The sequence below is a fragment of the Leuciscus leuciscus genome (assembly GCF_965113295.1).
Source record: "Leuciscus leuciscus genome assembly, chromosome: 7".
Lineage (NCBI taxonomy): Eukaryota > Metazoa > Chordata > Actinopteri > Cypriniformes > Leuciscidae > Leuciscus > Leuciscus leuciscus.
The window spans coordinates 6,310,570-6,325,613 of NC_138731.1; the positions used below are offsets into that span (position 1 = coordinate 6,310,570).

Below are 15,044 nucleotides of genomic sequence, written 5' to 3' on the forward strand. Positions count from 1 at the left end.
TTGTAGTCGGAAAAAGTGCGCGTGATTTTTTTTACTGAACGTTTTAGCTGAATGGGAGCTCTGGGCATTAACTGTAACAGCTCCGCGTTGCAAGCACCGATCCGGTTCGTTTTTTTTTCTATAGACAGTACTCACAAAGGTAAAACGATCAAGATTAACTTAAAAATTCACCGGAGTTCTCCTTTAAGAAAGAAAATCAAATGTATCCTTTCAGCCATTTTGCCAGCGCTAGTGCACAGCCTGCTGAGTCACGGCTCTTTACCTGTCCAGGAACGAATGGGTTTGTGTGTAGTCTTTACTTCCTGATCGGCTCCCATAAAAGGATGTTGGCTGAAGAGGAGCAGGAGTGTGTGGCGCTGAGGAAACAAAGCAAGGATTACGTGTGATGAACCCGGCTGAGAAGCCGTCACAGCTGATACACAGTGAGTGTGAGGCACTAACCCGACGCTCGGTTCTCCTCGGACTGCTTGAGCTTCTCTTTGCAGCTGAGCAGGAACTTCCTGGACGCGTCTGTGATGGCCTTATTGTTGCTGGAAACCAGAGAAATAAAGCTTACTCTCATTTAAGGACCAAAGTTTTAAAGATTTTGAAAAAAAGGAAAAAAATCATGTTCACCAAGTCTGCATTTGATCAGAAATACAGTAAAAACAACTAGCCTAACTAATGTAAATCTCAAGCATTATTAAAGACAAGTAAAGACTCAGTATTGTGTACACATACCCTAGTTTGGGAACCACTGCTTTAACACTATCTTGCAGTGTGTGATGTGCTACAATTATCAAATCTTGCAGCGTGTGCATGTTTGAGATTTGAGAGAAGACCATCTGTAAAGATTCTCCTGGATGCATCAGATTTCATAAGCTGATTGGCTTTACTAACCCCTAAACTTCTGCACAGCAGTGTCAAAATCATTGAAGTTCACACACACACACACACACCTAGAAGAGTCGTTCTCTTTGGGATAGTCCTCGGCCAGATCTCCATCAGAGTTCATCATCCTCTTCCTCTTCTCACTCCTACAGGACAGCAGTTTCTTTTAGCTGAGCTCAAGGCTATAAATGTGCTTTTCAAAATAACAAAAGCTAAAGTAAACTCTTAATCTACAAGCACCAATGCAAATATCTTCTAAATGTCAATCATGTGTTAAACAAGTATTCATTACTTCATTGATTCTGCCTTTAATTATTAAATTGTTAAACACATTTTTATGCTGTGTGATTCTGTACATGTACATTTCTAAGACAGTCACCTCTGATAACATCACTCATGTGGACTCGTGCACTTTCTGTAAAGCTGTGTATTGTGAAGAGCGCTGCACAAATAAATGTGAATTGAATTGAAAAAGTGAAACAACACACTTTCTAGAGAGCCTGAACCCAAATCTAAAGCATTGCGGGGGTGAATGTGCGCACCTGCAGCCGAAAACACCATCTAAACATTTTTAATAAGTTATCGGTAGTCTCAATCTGTTTTTATCACGACACATTGATAATCATTACTTTTACTGGTGCGCTGAGGCAAGCTTTGTGTTTGAGTTTGTGCGCTGACTAGGCTATACGTATTTTATATAGGCAATTAAAGGTGATTATTATTATGATTTATGGCTTGTTAATATAAACGCGCGATTAGTCGACTACAGGCTTAAACGTACGACTACTAGTCGACTAGACACATCTTTAAAGGGATACTCCACTTTTTTTGGAAATAGGCTCATTTCATAACTCCCCCAGAGTTAAACAGTTGAGTCTTACCGTTTTCGAATCCATTCAGCCGATCTCCGGGTCTGGCGGTACCACTTTTAGCATAGTTCATGACTATCATAGATTATGACGCAGCGCCTGAAAATAGTCCCCAGCTCGGTAACTTCCAGCGTGAGCGGGACTATGTTTGTCTAACCTATTAGACCTATTTTCAGGCGCTGCGTCATATCATTACGCCTGCTGGACTCATGGTACGGCAGCAAAGTTTCTTGATTATTACGCAGGAATGAGAGTATAGTTCCTAGCCATATCAGCCTAGAAAATCACAACTTTACATTTTCCGTCGGTCTTAGTACACGATGTAACTACAGAAGAGTCAAGTTTTAAATAGGTTTAAAACTCTTTGGACATTTTTTTGAGAGAGATGCTAATGGTCCTGTCCGATTCAATGATGTATGCTAAGCTATGCTAAAAGTGGGACCCCCAGACCCGGAGTTCGGCTGAATGGATTTGAAAACGGTAAAACTCAACTGTTTAACTCTGGGGGAGTTGTAAAATGAGCCTATTTCCAAAAAAAGTGGAGTATCCCTTTAGTCAAGGGCGGCCCTACTAGAGACACTGTGCTCAAACCTAAAGGCATCGCCAGGGTGACTGTGCGCACCTGTTCTCGGAGAGCCCGTTCCGGCCCGGTGTGGCTGTGACCCGGCTGGGGCTCGCGAGGGGCTTTCGGGGCGTGCTGTCCTCTCTGCTGTCCAGACTGGGACGCCTCGGGGGGGTCTGAAAGAAACAACAGCTCAGTCATGTGACGTTTAGGGAAGAGTTGAAGAGTATTTGTGGGCTTGTGATGCTGCGCTACCTGTTTATCTGACGGAGAAAGACCAGAGTCGTTCTGTGCGGCGCGATTCCCGAGAACTAACCCAAAACTAGCACTTCCCTGGTTCGTCTTGAGCACTGAATGAAGGATGAAAACGACAAACACACATTAACATGACTTGCTATAAAGAATTGACAGTCGGGCTGTGCAACGATTAACCACATCCAAAATAAATAAAAGTTTGTGTTTACATAATGTGTGTGTGTGTGTGTGTGTGTACTGTGTCATTTTGTATATGTAAACACACACACATGCATGTATATATTTAAGAAAAATTTGTTATTTATAAATAAAATATCATTATTAATCGTTGCACAGCCCTAATAAACATATACACATATACACACAGTTGACAGGGTTGTGCCGACTAGAGAGTGTAACGGGCGGACACACACACCTGCTGGTTTACCGAGCCGGACCTTTTCAAGGTATTCCTTCATTTTTTTTGCCACCAACATGTTCACTTTGTCCATCATGACAACACTCGAGTCTTTCAGGGTCAGAGTCACTCGGTTCGGGCCGTGCGTTGGATACCACGAAACCTGCTTTACATTGTGATTCAGCTGAAATAAAATAAACAAAATGAGGTTAAATAGCATTCAGAAAAACACATGTAATGCTCATGTCTTAATCAGACTGTGTGTCTCTAACAGTGGTTTCTAAACCCATATTTCTGAGGCGTCTAAATGCTAAAGAAGCTGTCGTCCTCCAGTCCTTCTGTCTCTGACTGATAGTTCACACTGTTTTACCCAGTAAAAGTCTTCAGTATAACTGTACACACGTCCTCCTTCAGCTCGAGCTTCACGAGTCTTTCTGTGTCAAATCTGCTCTGATTTTATCAAGGAAACGCAAGAATAACTTTGATATTGTTAGTCAAATTTCAAGATGAACACTTACTGAAGCAGTTTTTCTTGATTATCCATCATTTATTAGATCAAATATGATCATCAGGCTTTAGAGGAAGGTTTATTTGTTCATCTCTCAATCATTACTGTATGGCATTGCATTATGTTTTAAAACTACAGAGGTTTGATCAAATAAAATATATATATATATATATATATATATATATATATAGGGGTGTAACGATACTCAAACCGAACCGAAAAACAAGTTTTTCTTCCTTGACATTTGATTAAACAGTAATTAGTAATTAGGTGTGTAACGGTACACATGTGTGCCGTGCGAATGTTTCGTGTGTCTTCTGTGTACTGGACGAACACTGCGTTGAAGCCTAACCACCACATTAACCACCAATAATCACAATCAGCTCCGCGCTTTGTTACTTTTTTTTTAAGAAAAAGTGTAATCTTTCAAATTCTGTCCATTTTATCACGAAATTCAAACAATGAATTTATTTTATAAATAAAGCACGAGTTGAACACGATCATCTCTTCCTCAGTTACAGAATAAACATGGACACCTGAAGGCATGCTGACAGATACGGTACTCACTGAAACGCATCATCTCTCGAGCAGTCGCTCAATCAGTGCTTCAGCGGGGGAAGACCAATATAAAACAGCTTGTAAACAATGTCACATTTACCTCAGGCAAGTCATTCAGTGTCCACTAGGGGAGTGTGATATACATCATCTGCGATAATATCCTAATTGTTGTTTTAACGATGTGCGATTTGACATTATCGAGTATAGCCCATCCCTCACACACACCCAGAGAGTGTACACATACTCGAGTATAGGGTTAGAGTGTACACATACTCGAGTATAGGGTTAGAGTGTACGCATACTCGAGTATAGGGTTAGAGTGTACGCATACTCGAGTATAGGGTTAGGGGTTAGAGTGTACGCATACTCGAGTATAGGGGTTAGGGGTTAGAGTGTACGCATACTCGAGTATAGGGTTAGAGTGTACGCATACTCGAGTATAGGGTTAGAGTGTACGCATACTCGAGTATAGGGTTAGAGTGTACGCATACTCGAGTATAGGGTTAGAGTGTACGCATACTCGAGTATAGGGTTAGAGTGTACGCATACTCGAGTATAGGGTTAGGGGTTAGAGTGTACGCATACTCGAGTATAGGGGTTAGGGGTTAGAGTGTACGCATACTCGAGTATAGGGTTAGAGTGTACGCATACTCGAGTATAGGGTTAGGGGTTAGAGTGTACGCATACTCAAGTATAGGGTTAGGGGTTAGAGTGTACGCATACTCGAGTATAGGGTTAGAGTGTACGCATACTCGAGTATAGGGTTAGGGGTTAGAGTGTACGCATACTCGAGTATAGGGTTAGGGGTTAGAGTGTACGCATACTCGAGTATAGGGTTAGAGTGTACGCATACTCAAGTATAGGGTTAGGGGTTCGAGTGTACGCATACTCAAGTATAGGGTTAGGGGTTAGAGTGTACGCATACTCGAGTATAGGGTTAGAGTGTACGCATACTCAAGTATAGGGTTAGGGGTTAGAGTGTACGCATACTCGAGTATAGGGTTAGGGGTTAGAGTGTACGCATACTCGAGTATAGGGTTAGGGGTTAGAGTGTACGCATACTCAAGTATAGGGTTAGGGGTTAGAGTGCACGCATACTCGAGTATAGGGTTAGGGGTTAGAGTGTACGCATACTCGAGTATAGGGTTAGGGGTTAGAGTGTACGCATACTCAAGTATAGGGTTAGGGGTTAGAGTGTACGCATACTCAAGTATAGGGTTAGGGGTTAGAGTGTACGCATACTCGAGTATAGGGTTAGGGGTTAGAGTGTACGCATACTCGAGTATAGGGTTAGGGGTTAGAGTGTACGCATACTCGAGTATAGGGGTTAGGGGTTAGAGTGTACGCATACTCGAGTATAGGGTTAGAGTGTACGCATACTCGAGTATAGGGTTAGGGGTTAGAGTGTACGCATACTCGAGTATAGGGTTAGGGGTTAGAGTGTACGCATACTCGAGTATAGGGTTAGAGTGTACGCATACTCGAGTATAGGGTTTTACAGCATTTCTGAGATAACTGTTTATCCTTAAGAATCTTTCAATTATAATTGAATTAATTTAAAGACAGAGACTCATTTTATTTGGTAAAATACAATTTACTAAAATAAAAAATAATATATCTATATATATATTAGGGCTGGGGGAATTAACGCGTTAATCTTTGCGATTAATTTGAAATGTTTAACGCGTTAAAAAAAAATAACGCAATTGACGCAGCACTTTTTTTTTTTGCCTATTTTTTTGCCTTATTTTTAATAATTAATAAAATAATAATAATAATAATAATCTGTTAAATTGATTATGTTGATTGATTATTGAAAAAGAATAATATATTGATATATTGATGTTTAATATAGGGCTATTTTCTGTTCCCTTTTTTTCCTGTGTTGTTTAATTAGGTGATTCTAAGTTTAAATATTGATGATTACAAGCTTGGGGGAAGCGCAATTAATTGCAATTAATTACAGAAATTGTGCAATTAATTAGTAAATTTTTTTTAATCGATTCCCAGCCCTAATATATATATATATATATATATATATATATATATATATATATATATATATCTCTGAACCGAACCTTGACTTCAAAGCCGAGGTACGTACCGAACCGTCAGTTGTGTGTATTGTTACACCCCTAATTAAATATCATATTACTTAGACACATTACTGGCAGATATAGAGAGATGACTGATATTTATATGATTTTATGTCCATTTAAATATCAGCATCTGCACCAAACTGCATATTTCTGCTCAGTTTTGCTTCTGAATAAACCTGAGCTGTTATTCCCCTCGATATTCTCTCACTATATGAGTTATAAAAAACTGATGCATCAAATATGATACTTCAAAAATGCATATTTGTGTAACTTTTTTTTTTAGATTTGGTCTAAAGGTTCGATCCACTTTAAATAAAAACCCCTATAGTTTCCTGAGCATTGTGTCACATGTGTTAAGGACGGGGTTTCTGCACCTGGAACATCCTCGGCGCGCCGCCGCTGTTGAACTTCACCAGCAGGTTTATCTTGTTGTCTCTCTCGTGGATTTCGAAGACGCCCTCTCTCCATTTAGTGGTTCCCAGTTCCCCACAGCGGATGCGAATGCGGACCGGGCCGCCGCTGGTCAGTCTGGGCCCGGAGACAGACATCAGGACCTCCTCGATCTCCGGCACACAGAAGAGGCCAACGATCCTGACAGGAGACCAGAGACCAGGTGACACGCCTGAGATGCAGAAGCGGAAACACTTCACACTGGGAAGAGGACAATGTATATAAACATACTGCACACATATAAGATCTGCAATCACTGGCTACGTTTACATGCACAACTTTGAATGAATTCATTCCGATTGATGGATCTGAATGTAGTGTTTACATGAAGGCAAATCATGTGATCAGGTTGATGTGTGTGTTTATATGTCACAAGCTTCAAATCGGGATAGATCTTTGACATGCGCAAACTGCAGGAATATACAGCGTTTCCCACTGTCTGCTCATAATAACTACTCTCCTACATCAGGTCTTTATTTGTTTTAAACAGCAGATTTAATATTTATCCATTTCTGGTAGGGGTGGCACGGTACATGAAAAAACATCCGAACCGTTCGGTTCGCTTGTCTCGGTTCGGTGCGTGTGTGCGTCGCGCGGTTCGCACGGTTCGACGCATGCGCAATGTAGCCTTGTGCCCGTGCTACTGCTAATACAATGCTAAATCATAAATCAGACAAATGTAGAATAACATTACAATGTCCAGCAATCGATTTAAATAGTACACTGGGTTTACTTAGACATTTAATGAGATCAACTCCACTAGGCTATATGTTGTTTTTTTCACGTGAATAAATAGGCTACATAGATCGACTGTTCCACGTACCGGTATGTACTTTAATGGTCCAGTGGCAGAACTTGCCAAGCGTGTCAAAGGTTCTGAGTTCTAATCTGCACTCGTATATATTTTTCTTTTTCATCAAAACCGATTATGTTTATCAGCGGTTGTATATCAAGCAGGGACAGATTTGTATGAATTTTGTTTTGTGATTTCATCGGAACGAATAGAGTAGCCTAGAGTCTCCTCAACGGACTGAAGCGCGCGTCTGAGTGAAGAATGTGCGGCCGCTGCGGTGTGTGCGCGAGCCACGAGAACACTGTATCAGCGCCACTGATCGCAACGGCAACGAGCACTTTGATCACTTGATTAAAAAAAAACACATTTCAGCGCTAGATTGCTTCTTATTTAACAAACGAACGAAACGAATACTTTGCTAGTTAACTGGAAATGTTTTATTTATTTGTATTGGTACATCCGTGCTGGGACATAATATCAACCCTGGCAAAAAGTGGTGACAAATAACTGTCCGACACAGCCCACGGGAAATGAGAAGCTGCGTTTTGCAAACACACCCCATTTATGAAATTAATTAATTAATAATTAGATAATTCAGCTATATATCATATGCTGAAGTAAATTTTTGGAGTGTTAAAGATTAAAAGAAAAAACAACAACAAGAACCGTACAGAACCGAAAACCGTGACCCTAAAACCGTGATACGAACCGAACCGTGGGTTTTGTGAACCGTGCCACCCCTAATTTCTGGTCATAATTTGGAGTAAATGAGCCATTGTGCCGCTGTTTATATTGATCACACATATATTATATTGATCTGTGGACGAGAGTCTGAAACCAGTCGTGTGTGGACGAGAGTCTGAAACCAGCCGCGTGCGGACGAGAGTCTGAAACCAGTCGCGTGCGGACGAGAGTCTGAAACCAGCCGCGTGCGGACGAGAGTCTGAAACCAGTCGCGTGCGGACGAGAGTCTGAAACCAGCCGCGTGCGGACGAGAGTCTGAAACCAGTCGCGTGCGGACGGACGAGAGTCTGAAACCAGTCGCGTGCGGACGGACGAGAGTCTGAAACCAGTCGCGTGTGGACGGACGAGAGTCTGAAACCAGCCGCGTGCGGACGAGAGTCTGAAACCAGTCGCGTGCGGACGGACGAGAGTCTGAAACCAGCCGCGTGCGGACGAGAGTCTGAAACCAGTCGCGTGCGGACGGACGAGAGTCTGAAACCAGTCGCGTGCGGACGGACGAGAGTCTGAAACCAGTCGCGTGTGGACGGACGAGAGTCTGAAACCAGTCGCGTGTGGACGGACGAGAGTCTGAAACCAGCCGCGTGCGGACGAGAGTCTGAAACCAGTCGCGTGCGGACGGACGAGAGTCTGAAACCAGTCGCGTGCGGACGGACGAGAGTCTGAAACCAGTCGCGTGCGGACGGACGAGAGTCTGAAACCAGTCGCGTGCGGACGGACGAGAGTCTGAAACCAGTCGCGTGCGGACGGACGAGAGTCTGAAACCAGTCGCGTGTGGACGGACGAGAGTCTGAAACCAGTCGCGTGCGGACGAGAGTCTGAAACCAGTCGCGTGTGGACGGACGAGAGTCTGAAACCAGTCGCGTGCGGACGAGAGTCTGAAACCAGTCGCGTGTGGACGGACGAGAGTCTGAAACCAGTCGCGTGCGGACGAGAGTCTGAAACCAGTCGCGTGCGGACGAGAGTCTGAAACCAGTCGCGTGCGAACGAGAGTCTGAAACCAGTCGCGTGTGGACGGACGAGAGTCTGAAACCAGTCGCGTGTGGACGGACGAGAGTCTGAAACCAGTCGCGTGTGGACGAGAGTCTGAAACCAGTCGCGTGTGGACGGACGAGAGTCTGAAACCAGTCGCGTGTGGACGGACGAGAGTCTGAAACCAGTCGCGTGTGGACGGACGAGAGTCTGAAACCAGTCGCGTGTGGACGAGAGTCTGAAACCAGTCGCGTGTGGACGAGAGTCTGAAACCAGTCGCGTGCGGACGAGAGTCTGAAACCAGTCGCGTGTGGACGAGAGTCTGAAACCAGTCGCGTGCGGACGAGAGTCTGAAACCAGTCGCGTGTGGACGAGAGTCTGAAACCAGTCGCGTGTGGACGGACGAGAGTCTGAAACCAGTCGCGTGCGGACGAGAGTCTGAAACCAGTCGCGTGTGGACGGACGAGAGTCTGAAACCAGTCGCGTGCGGACGAGAGTCTGAAACCAGTCGCGTGTGGACGGACGAGAGTCTGAAACCAGTCGCGTGCGGACGAGAGTCTGAAACCAGTCGCGTGTGGACGGACGAGAGTCTGAAACCAGTCGCGTGTGGATGAGAGTCTGAAACAGGGACTGGTGGGACATTGTCCTGCTCCACTTCACAGACGAGGGGAAAGGAGGATTATAGACTGACGAGACACTCGTTTATACGACACTTTATTCATCAGGAACAGCTTGTTCCTCATTGGTCATTACGCTCTCTCTACATCACTGCACATGCGCAGTCCTTTCAGTTTCAGTTCTCAGTCCGATCAAGTGTTCACGTTCCCTCGATCGGATTAGAAAAGGAATAAACCTCCTCTTTCAATCCCATCGGAATGTCGTTGGGATCGAGCTCAATCGGATCGATTAATGCGTTTACATGAAGACTTTCAGTGCGATTGAGCCGACAATCCCATAATTTGGTTGCATGTAAACGTAGCCAGTGTTTCTGTTAAAGTCCCCCTGTGGTGAAATGAAAATCAAGCTTTTAATGTTGTTTATGTGTCTATGTGGTGTTTTTAATAAGCTTTAAGACAAACCATAAATTCATAAGTCGACAGCATTGCTGAGTATTTTCTCCTTAAAACTGCAGTGAACCAAAGACAGTCTCAAACACACGCTTTGAAATCGCTGGTGTTTCTGACGTCACAAACTACCTTGTAACCAATCAGATCAACGTGTGATCGTCAACCAGTGGATCTCTGAGCTGAGTGAGTGAGTGGAGGCGGGGCTCATTTGCATACTCATAGAACTGCGTATACTAATAGTCCAGTCATTTTAAGCCAAAATGGGGGTCAACCTTGAACAAATTGCAACAGAAGCAAACTCAACTGATTTTGTATCCTCAATATAGTGTTGTCAAAGTACCGGTACTTCGGTACCAAGTCGGTACTGATAATGTGACGATACCAGCATTTCTGTAGTACCGGGTATATACCCACTATTAGGAGCTGCTTTAAGTCGCTTCTGTGTTTTTATCTAAGCGCGGCTCCAGACTAACTCTTTTACTTAGAGCAGAGCACGGTCTGTAGCCGATATATACCACCATATATAGTGTCTGTGTATATTAAACTGCAAAAAGACTATTTAAATATTAACCCTGCATGTTCTGCTTGTTTCTGTGTGAATGAATGGTGCAGACGCGCAGTACACACACACACACACACACACACACACACACACTGAAGCACGAGTGACGCTCGCGCTGTGTTCAGTAGAGGTGGGCGATACTCCAAATTTCGGTATCGATCCGATACCAAGTAAATACAGGGTCAGTATCGCCGATATCGATACCGATACCAATACTTTTTCGTTTTAAAAGCATGCACTTGAACTTATGCACTTTCCTGTGCTAGAGCAGTGTGTCATGATTTATGAGGTGAATGCATCATTAATATGCTAAATCTGAATACGTTTTCATGACTACTAAATATTTTGTGATTTGTGCTCTCAACTCGCCTGTAATTATTAGTCAGTGACTTTTACAAAACTTCCCTAATTATAGTAAAAGTACTATTGTACACTAGCCTACTGTTTAAAAGTTTGGGGTCTGTAAGATTTTTTATTCTCTTCTGCATTTATTTGATCAAAAATACAGTAAAAACTGTAATATTACAATTTAACATAGGCTATCTGTTTTCTATGTCATACTAAACTGTAATTTATTCAAGTGACCAAAGCTGAATTTTCGGCATCATTACTCCAGTCATGATGATAATTCATTTTAATATACTGATTTACAGCTCAGGAAACATTTCTTATTATTATCAATGTTGAAAACAGTTTCATATTTTTTGTGGAAACCATGATGCAGAATTATTTAAAGAACACAGTTGAAAGAACAGCATTTATATTAAGTAGTTTTTTTTAACAGTGAAAAACCCTTGACTGTCACTTTTGATCAATTGAATGCATTGCTCCTTGTTGAATAAAAATATTAATTTCATTAAAAAAATCTTACTGACGTCAACATTTTGAACCGTTATATACACTTTTGCTTTGTTTATAAAAAAAAAAATACCAGATTGTTTCTCTGTCATCTAAGCAAGGGTTCATTTCCCAAACGCACTGGTCCTGTGAGCTCAGCGAAGCACCAGCATCGAACGCTCTGTGATTGATTGGTCTCGTCTTGTATCCAGATGACTAGGAGAAAAAGTTATAGCCTACACAATTATCTGCTAACATTCGCTTATTTTTCCACTTAGAAGCTTATTTTACGCACTGAATTGCGTGCTAAATTAATAAAAAATTACTGGTAAAAAAAAACAAAACACATTTGGATCGATATTTTTATGTGAGGATCGATCCTTTTCGATACCACGTCAGTATCGATATATCGATACTCAAGGATCGATCTGCCCACCTCTAGTGTTCAGTCTCTGCTGCCTCACGATATGACGACATGATGAACTTCATCTCTAGAGCCGCTCTGAGAGTCACTTCATGAGCATTTTACCATTTAATTTAAGAAAAAACTATCGTCATATCATACACACACACACAAACTCAAAGATCTTCACGGCAACCCGTCAAAATAAAAGTTCGGTTTAACTTGAAGAAATTGACAGGAATAATTAGGCTGTACAGTAGATCTGGCCACGTCTCCATGGGATTTTTTTAATAAGCAATATTTACGTTTAAACAGCATGTAGCCTTTAATGCTTATGTATTATTTACTTATGATTACCGTCAATAAATAAAGTCATTGAATTTAATTTTTTTCTCAAATAGTAAAATAAATAAATAAATTGTTCCAACAGATTTTGCTGTGGTACCGAAATTGCTACCGAGAACCGTAAAATTGTAATGGTATCGGTACCGACTACTGGAATTGTGGTACCGTGACATCCCTACCTCAATATGTCCTGAGTAAGGAAAAGAAAAGCCCCGAAGAATCCCATTAGGGGAAAGTTTCGAGAAAGCCCCAAATATTCATACGCCTATTCATTATTTTTCTTACGTGAATAGGGTACACATTAACCTTTAGATATCACCATGAACATTACTGAGTTGATTACTTGCATCAAGACAAACAAAACATGTATTACAAGGGTATTTCTAAATTGTTTGTTAACATGGACAAACGGTGCATAATCTAATTACGTATGTGCTCATTTGCATAAATACCACAACAGATCTAAACATTGGGTATAGCCATGTCTTGTTGACGCATAACAGTAAAATACTTAATATTAAGGTCTGAATGGAACAGATTTCGGCTACCCATGAGCATTAATACACAGAGGCAGGAAGAAGTACTTTAGAAACCAGCCTTTATTAATGTTTAAGAGATTGGGTTTGGGTCCATGGGACTGTTTCTGGGGGACGAGTCTGAGGGAAGAACAGGAGACAAGCGTAAGGAGAATGCAGAAGACAAAAGGTAGGCAAAATAAAAAGTGAACCCCCAGAAACAGTCCCACAGACTCAGTCCCAAACCCCATCTCTGCTATAATAATTAATAAAGGCTGGTTCTTCCTGCCTATATGTATTAATGCTCATGGGTAGCCGTAATGGGCTCCATTCAGACCTTAATATTAAGTCTTTTACTGTTATGTGTCAACAAGATTCAACAAGACATGTTCACCTGGCTAGACCCAATGTTTAGACCTGTTGTGGTATTTATGCAAATTAGCACATACGTAATTAATTTCAAACAATTTCAAAAAACTTGTAATACATGTTTTGTTTGTCTTGATGCAAGTAATCAACTCAGTAATGTTCATGGTGATATCTAAAGGTTAATGTGTACCCTATTCACGTAAGAAAAATAATGAATAGGCGTATGAATATTTGGGTATTTTCCTAAACTTTCCCCCTAATGGGATTCTTCGGGACTTTTTTTTCTTCCTCAGGACATATTGAGGATACACAGTTGAGTTTGCTTCTGTTGCAATTTGTTCAACCTTTTTTTCATAAAATGACTGGACTATAAATGAGGGAAGGGTGTCGAGTTTCATTCAAGATATTATCAAGGAAAAAAACATTTAAATGTGTCATTTTGGTGATCAAAGATGAGTTTTAAGGGATACAGGGAGACTTGACCCTGAATGCCTCATGCTAGACATCTGTTGTGAAGGAGACAAATACACATTACATGAAAACTGAACACAGAACTCTTGTGTTTTTAATGAAGCTGACTCACAAATAATAAACTAAGCCGTAGTTTCTCAAAGTCACAGTGTGTGAACCCATCATGTGTAAATGGCATTTAAAGGGACAACGTTAGTTCAACCAAAAATGAAAATTCTGTCATCATAGAAGATATTTATTTATCCTGTCACAAAAGATGATGTTCTGGAGGAATGTTATGGCTAGCATCAGCTGTCTGGCTACCAACATTCTCCACAATATCATTACTGTGTTCAGCAGAAGAAACACACACACACACACACACACACAGGTGTGGACCAACATGAGTGTGAGTAAATGATGACAATATTTATTTTTGGGTGAACTATTCCTTTAACAATCTTCCAGCTTTAATAATCACATCCCAGACATCTCAAACTAACCTTTCAGACAACTAGAGCACAGTATAATTCTGCTTTAACACGATAAACTCCTCGCATCTACAACTTTACAAACATACCACGTGACATAAAACAAAATCCCTTAAGTCAAACCACATTATTGCTGCTTTAAAAGCCTTGAGCTCAACTATGGCAAACTTCTGACATTAGCAGTCACCTAACCTCGCATCACATCTATGCCTAAAGCTGTCCTCTACGCGGTTGTATCGCAGAAGTCCCGCATGTTTGCAGGAGTTACAGCGAGTAGAGATGAAGGTAAACAAACGCATCGGACATCACGACATCACGCGCGCTTTAACTCCGCCGACTCGCCTAACGGGATCTTCCTCTCGGAGGCGCTCACTTCCCCGCCTCGCAGTCAACTAACACTCGCGCGTTTCTCTGAAGCGGGTCTTTATGTCCCGTCGCGGTGAAATACTGACACACGCATCATCCACACGCGGCTAATTAACTAGCATTAGCAGCCCAGGCCGAGTGACAGGCTTGCTTCTGCTAACTGACCATTCTGAGAAAAACCCTGGGCGAATTCGGCACATAAACCACATATCATTTACCTGCGGGAGGGTAATTCCTTAAAGAAAGCGCTGGGGAGTGAATATATCCTCTCAGTGTGACTCTCTCTGTCAGTGTGTGAGTTTCGCCGGGTATGCTGATGTTTTCTGCGCGCGAGTCACACGAGCAGCCGATGATGGCGGGAATGTGAAAATTCAGAGCGGAAATGGGAGGTGAGAAGAAGCGCGTGAACTCACGCGAGATTTCAGAATACTATAAAAACTATTTTTTATATTAACATTTTATCAACAATTGTGAGAATTAAATGTGCACGAATAACAACCTAAGCGTAATCAGATTGCTCCGGAAACAAACAAAAATAAAAACATTATGAATTGTCAAACGGTTT

At 41.9% G+C, this 15,044-nt stretch overlaps 1 protein-coding gene across 3 annotated transcripts in view; it reads right to left on the reverse strand.

Moving 5' to 3' along the window:
• The window catches only part of usp37 (ubiquitin specific peptidase 37), a 45,998-nt gene extending 31,142 nt beyond the window's left edge, over positions 1-14,856 (reverse strand). The window contains exons 1-8 of one of the 3 annotated variants that reach the window (XM_082176072.1): positions 14,698-14,856; positions 6,493-6,740; positions 2,972-3,137; positions 2,557-2,651; positions 2,362-2,477; positions 939-1,016; positions 442-530; positions 263-356 (exon numbers count right to left, since the gene is read on the reverse strand). In XM_082176072.1, coding sequence (XP_082032198.1) covers positions 263-356; positions 442-530; positions 939-1,016; positions 2,362-2,477; positions 2,557-2,651; positions 2,972-3,137; positions 6,493-6,666 — 812 coding nt within the window. In that variant the 5' untranslated portion in view covers positions 6,667-6,740; positions 14,698-14,856. Of the gene's footprint in view, positions 1-262; positions 357-441; positions 531-938; positions 1,017-2,361; positions 2,478-2,556; positions 2,652-2,971; positions 3,138-6,492; positions 6,770-14,697 lie in introns of all 3 variants that reach the window. The other 2 variants (XM_082176073.1, XM_082176074.1) reach the window with 2 other exon arrangements.
• Between the last annotated feature and the right edge of the window lie 188 nt (positions 14,857-15,044).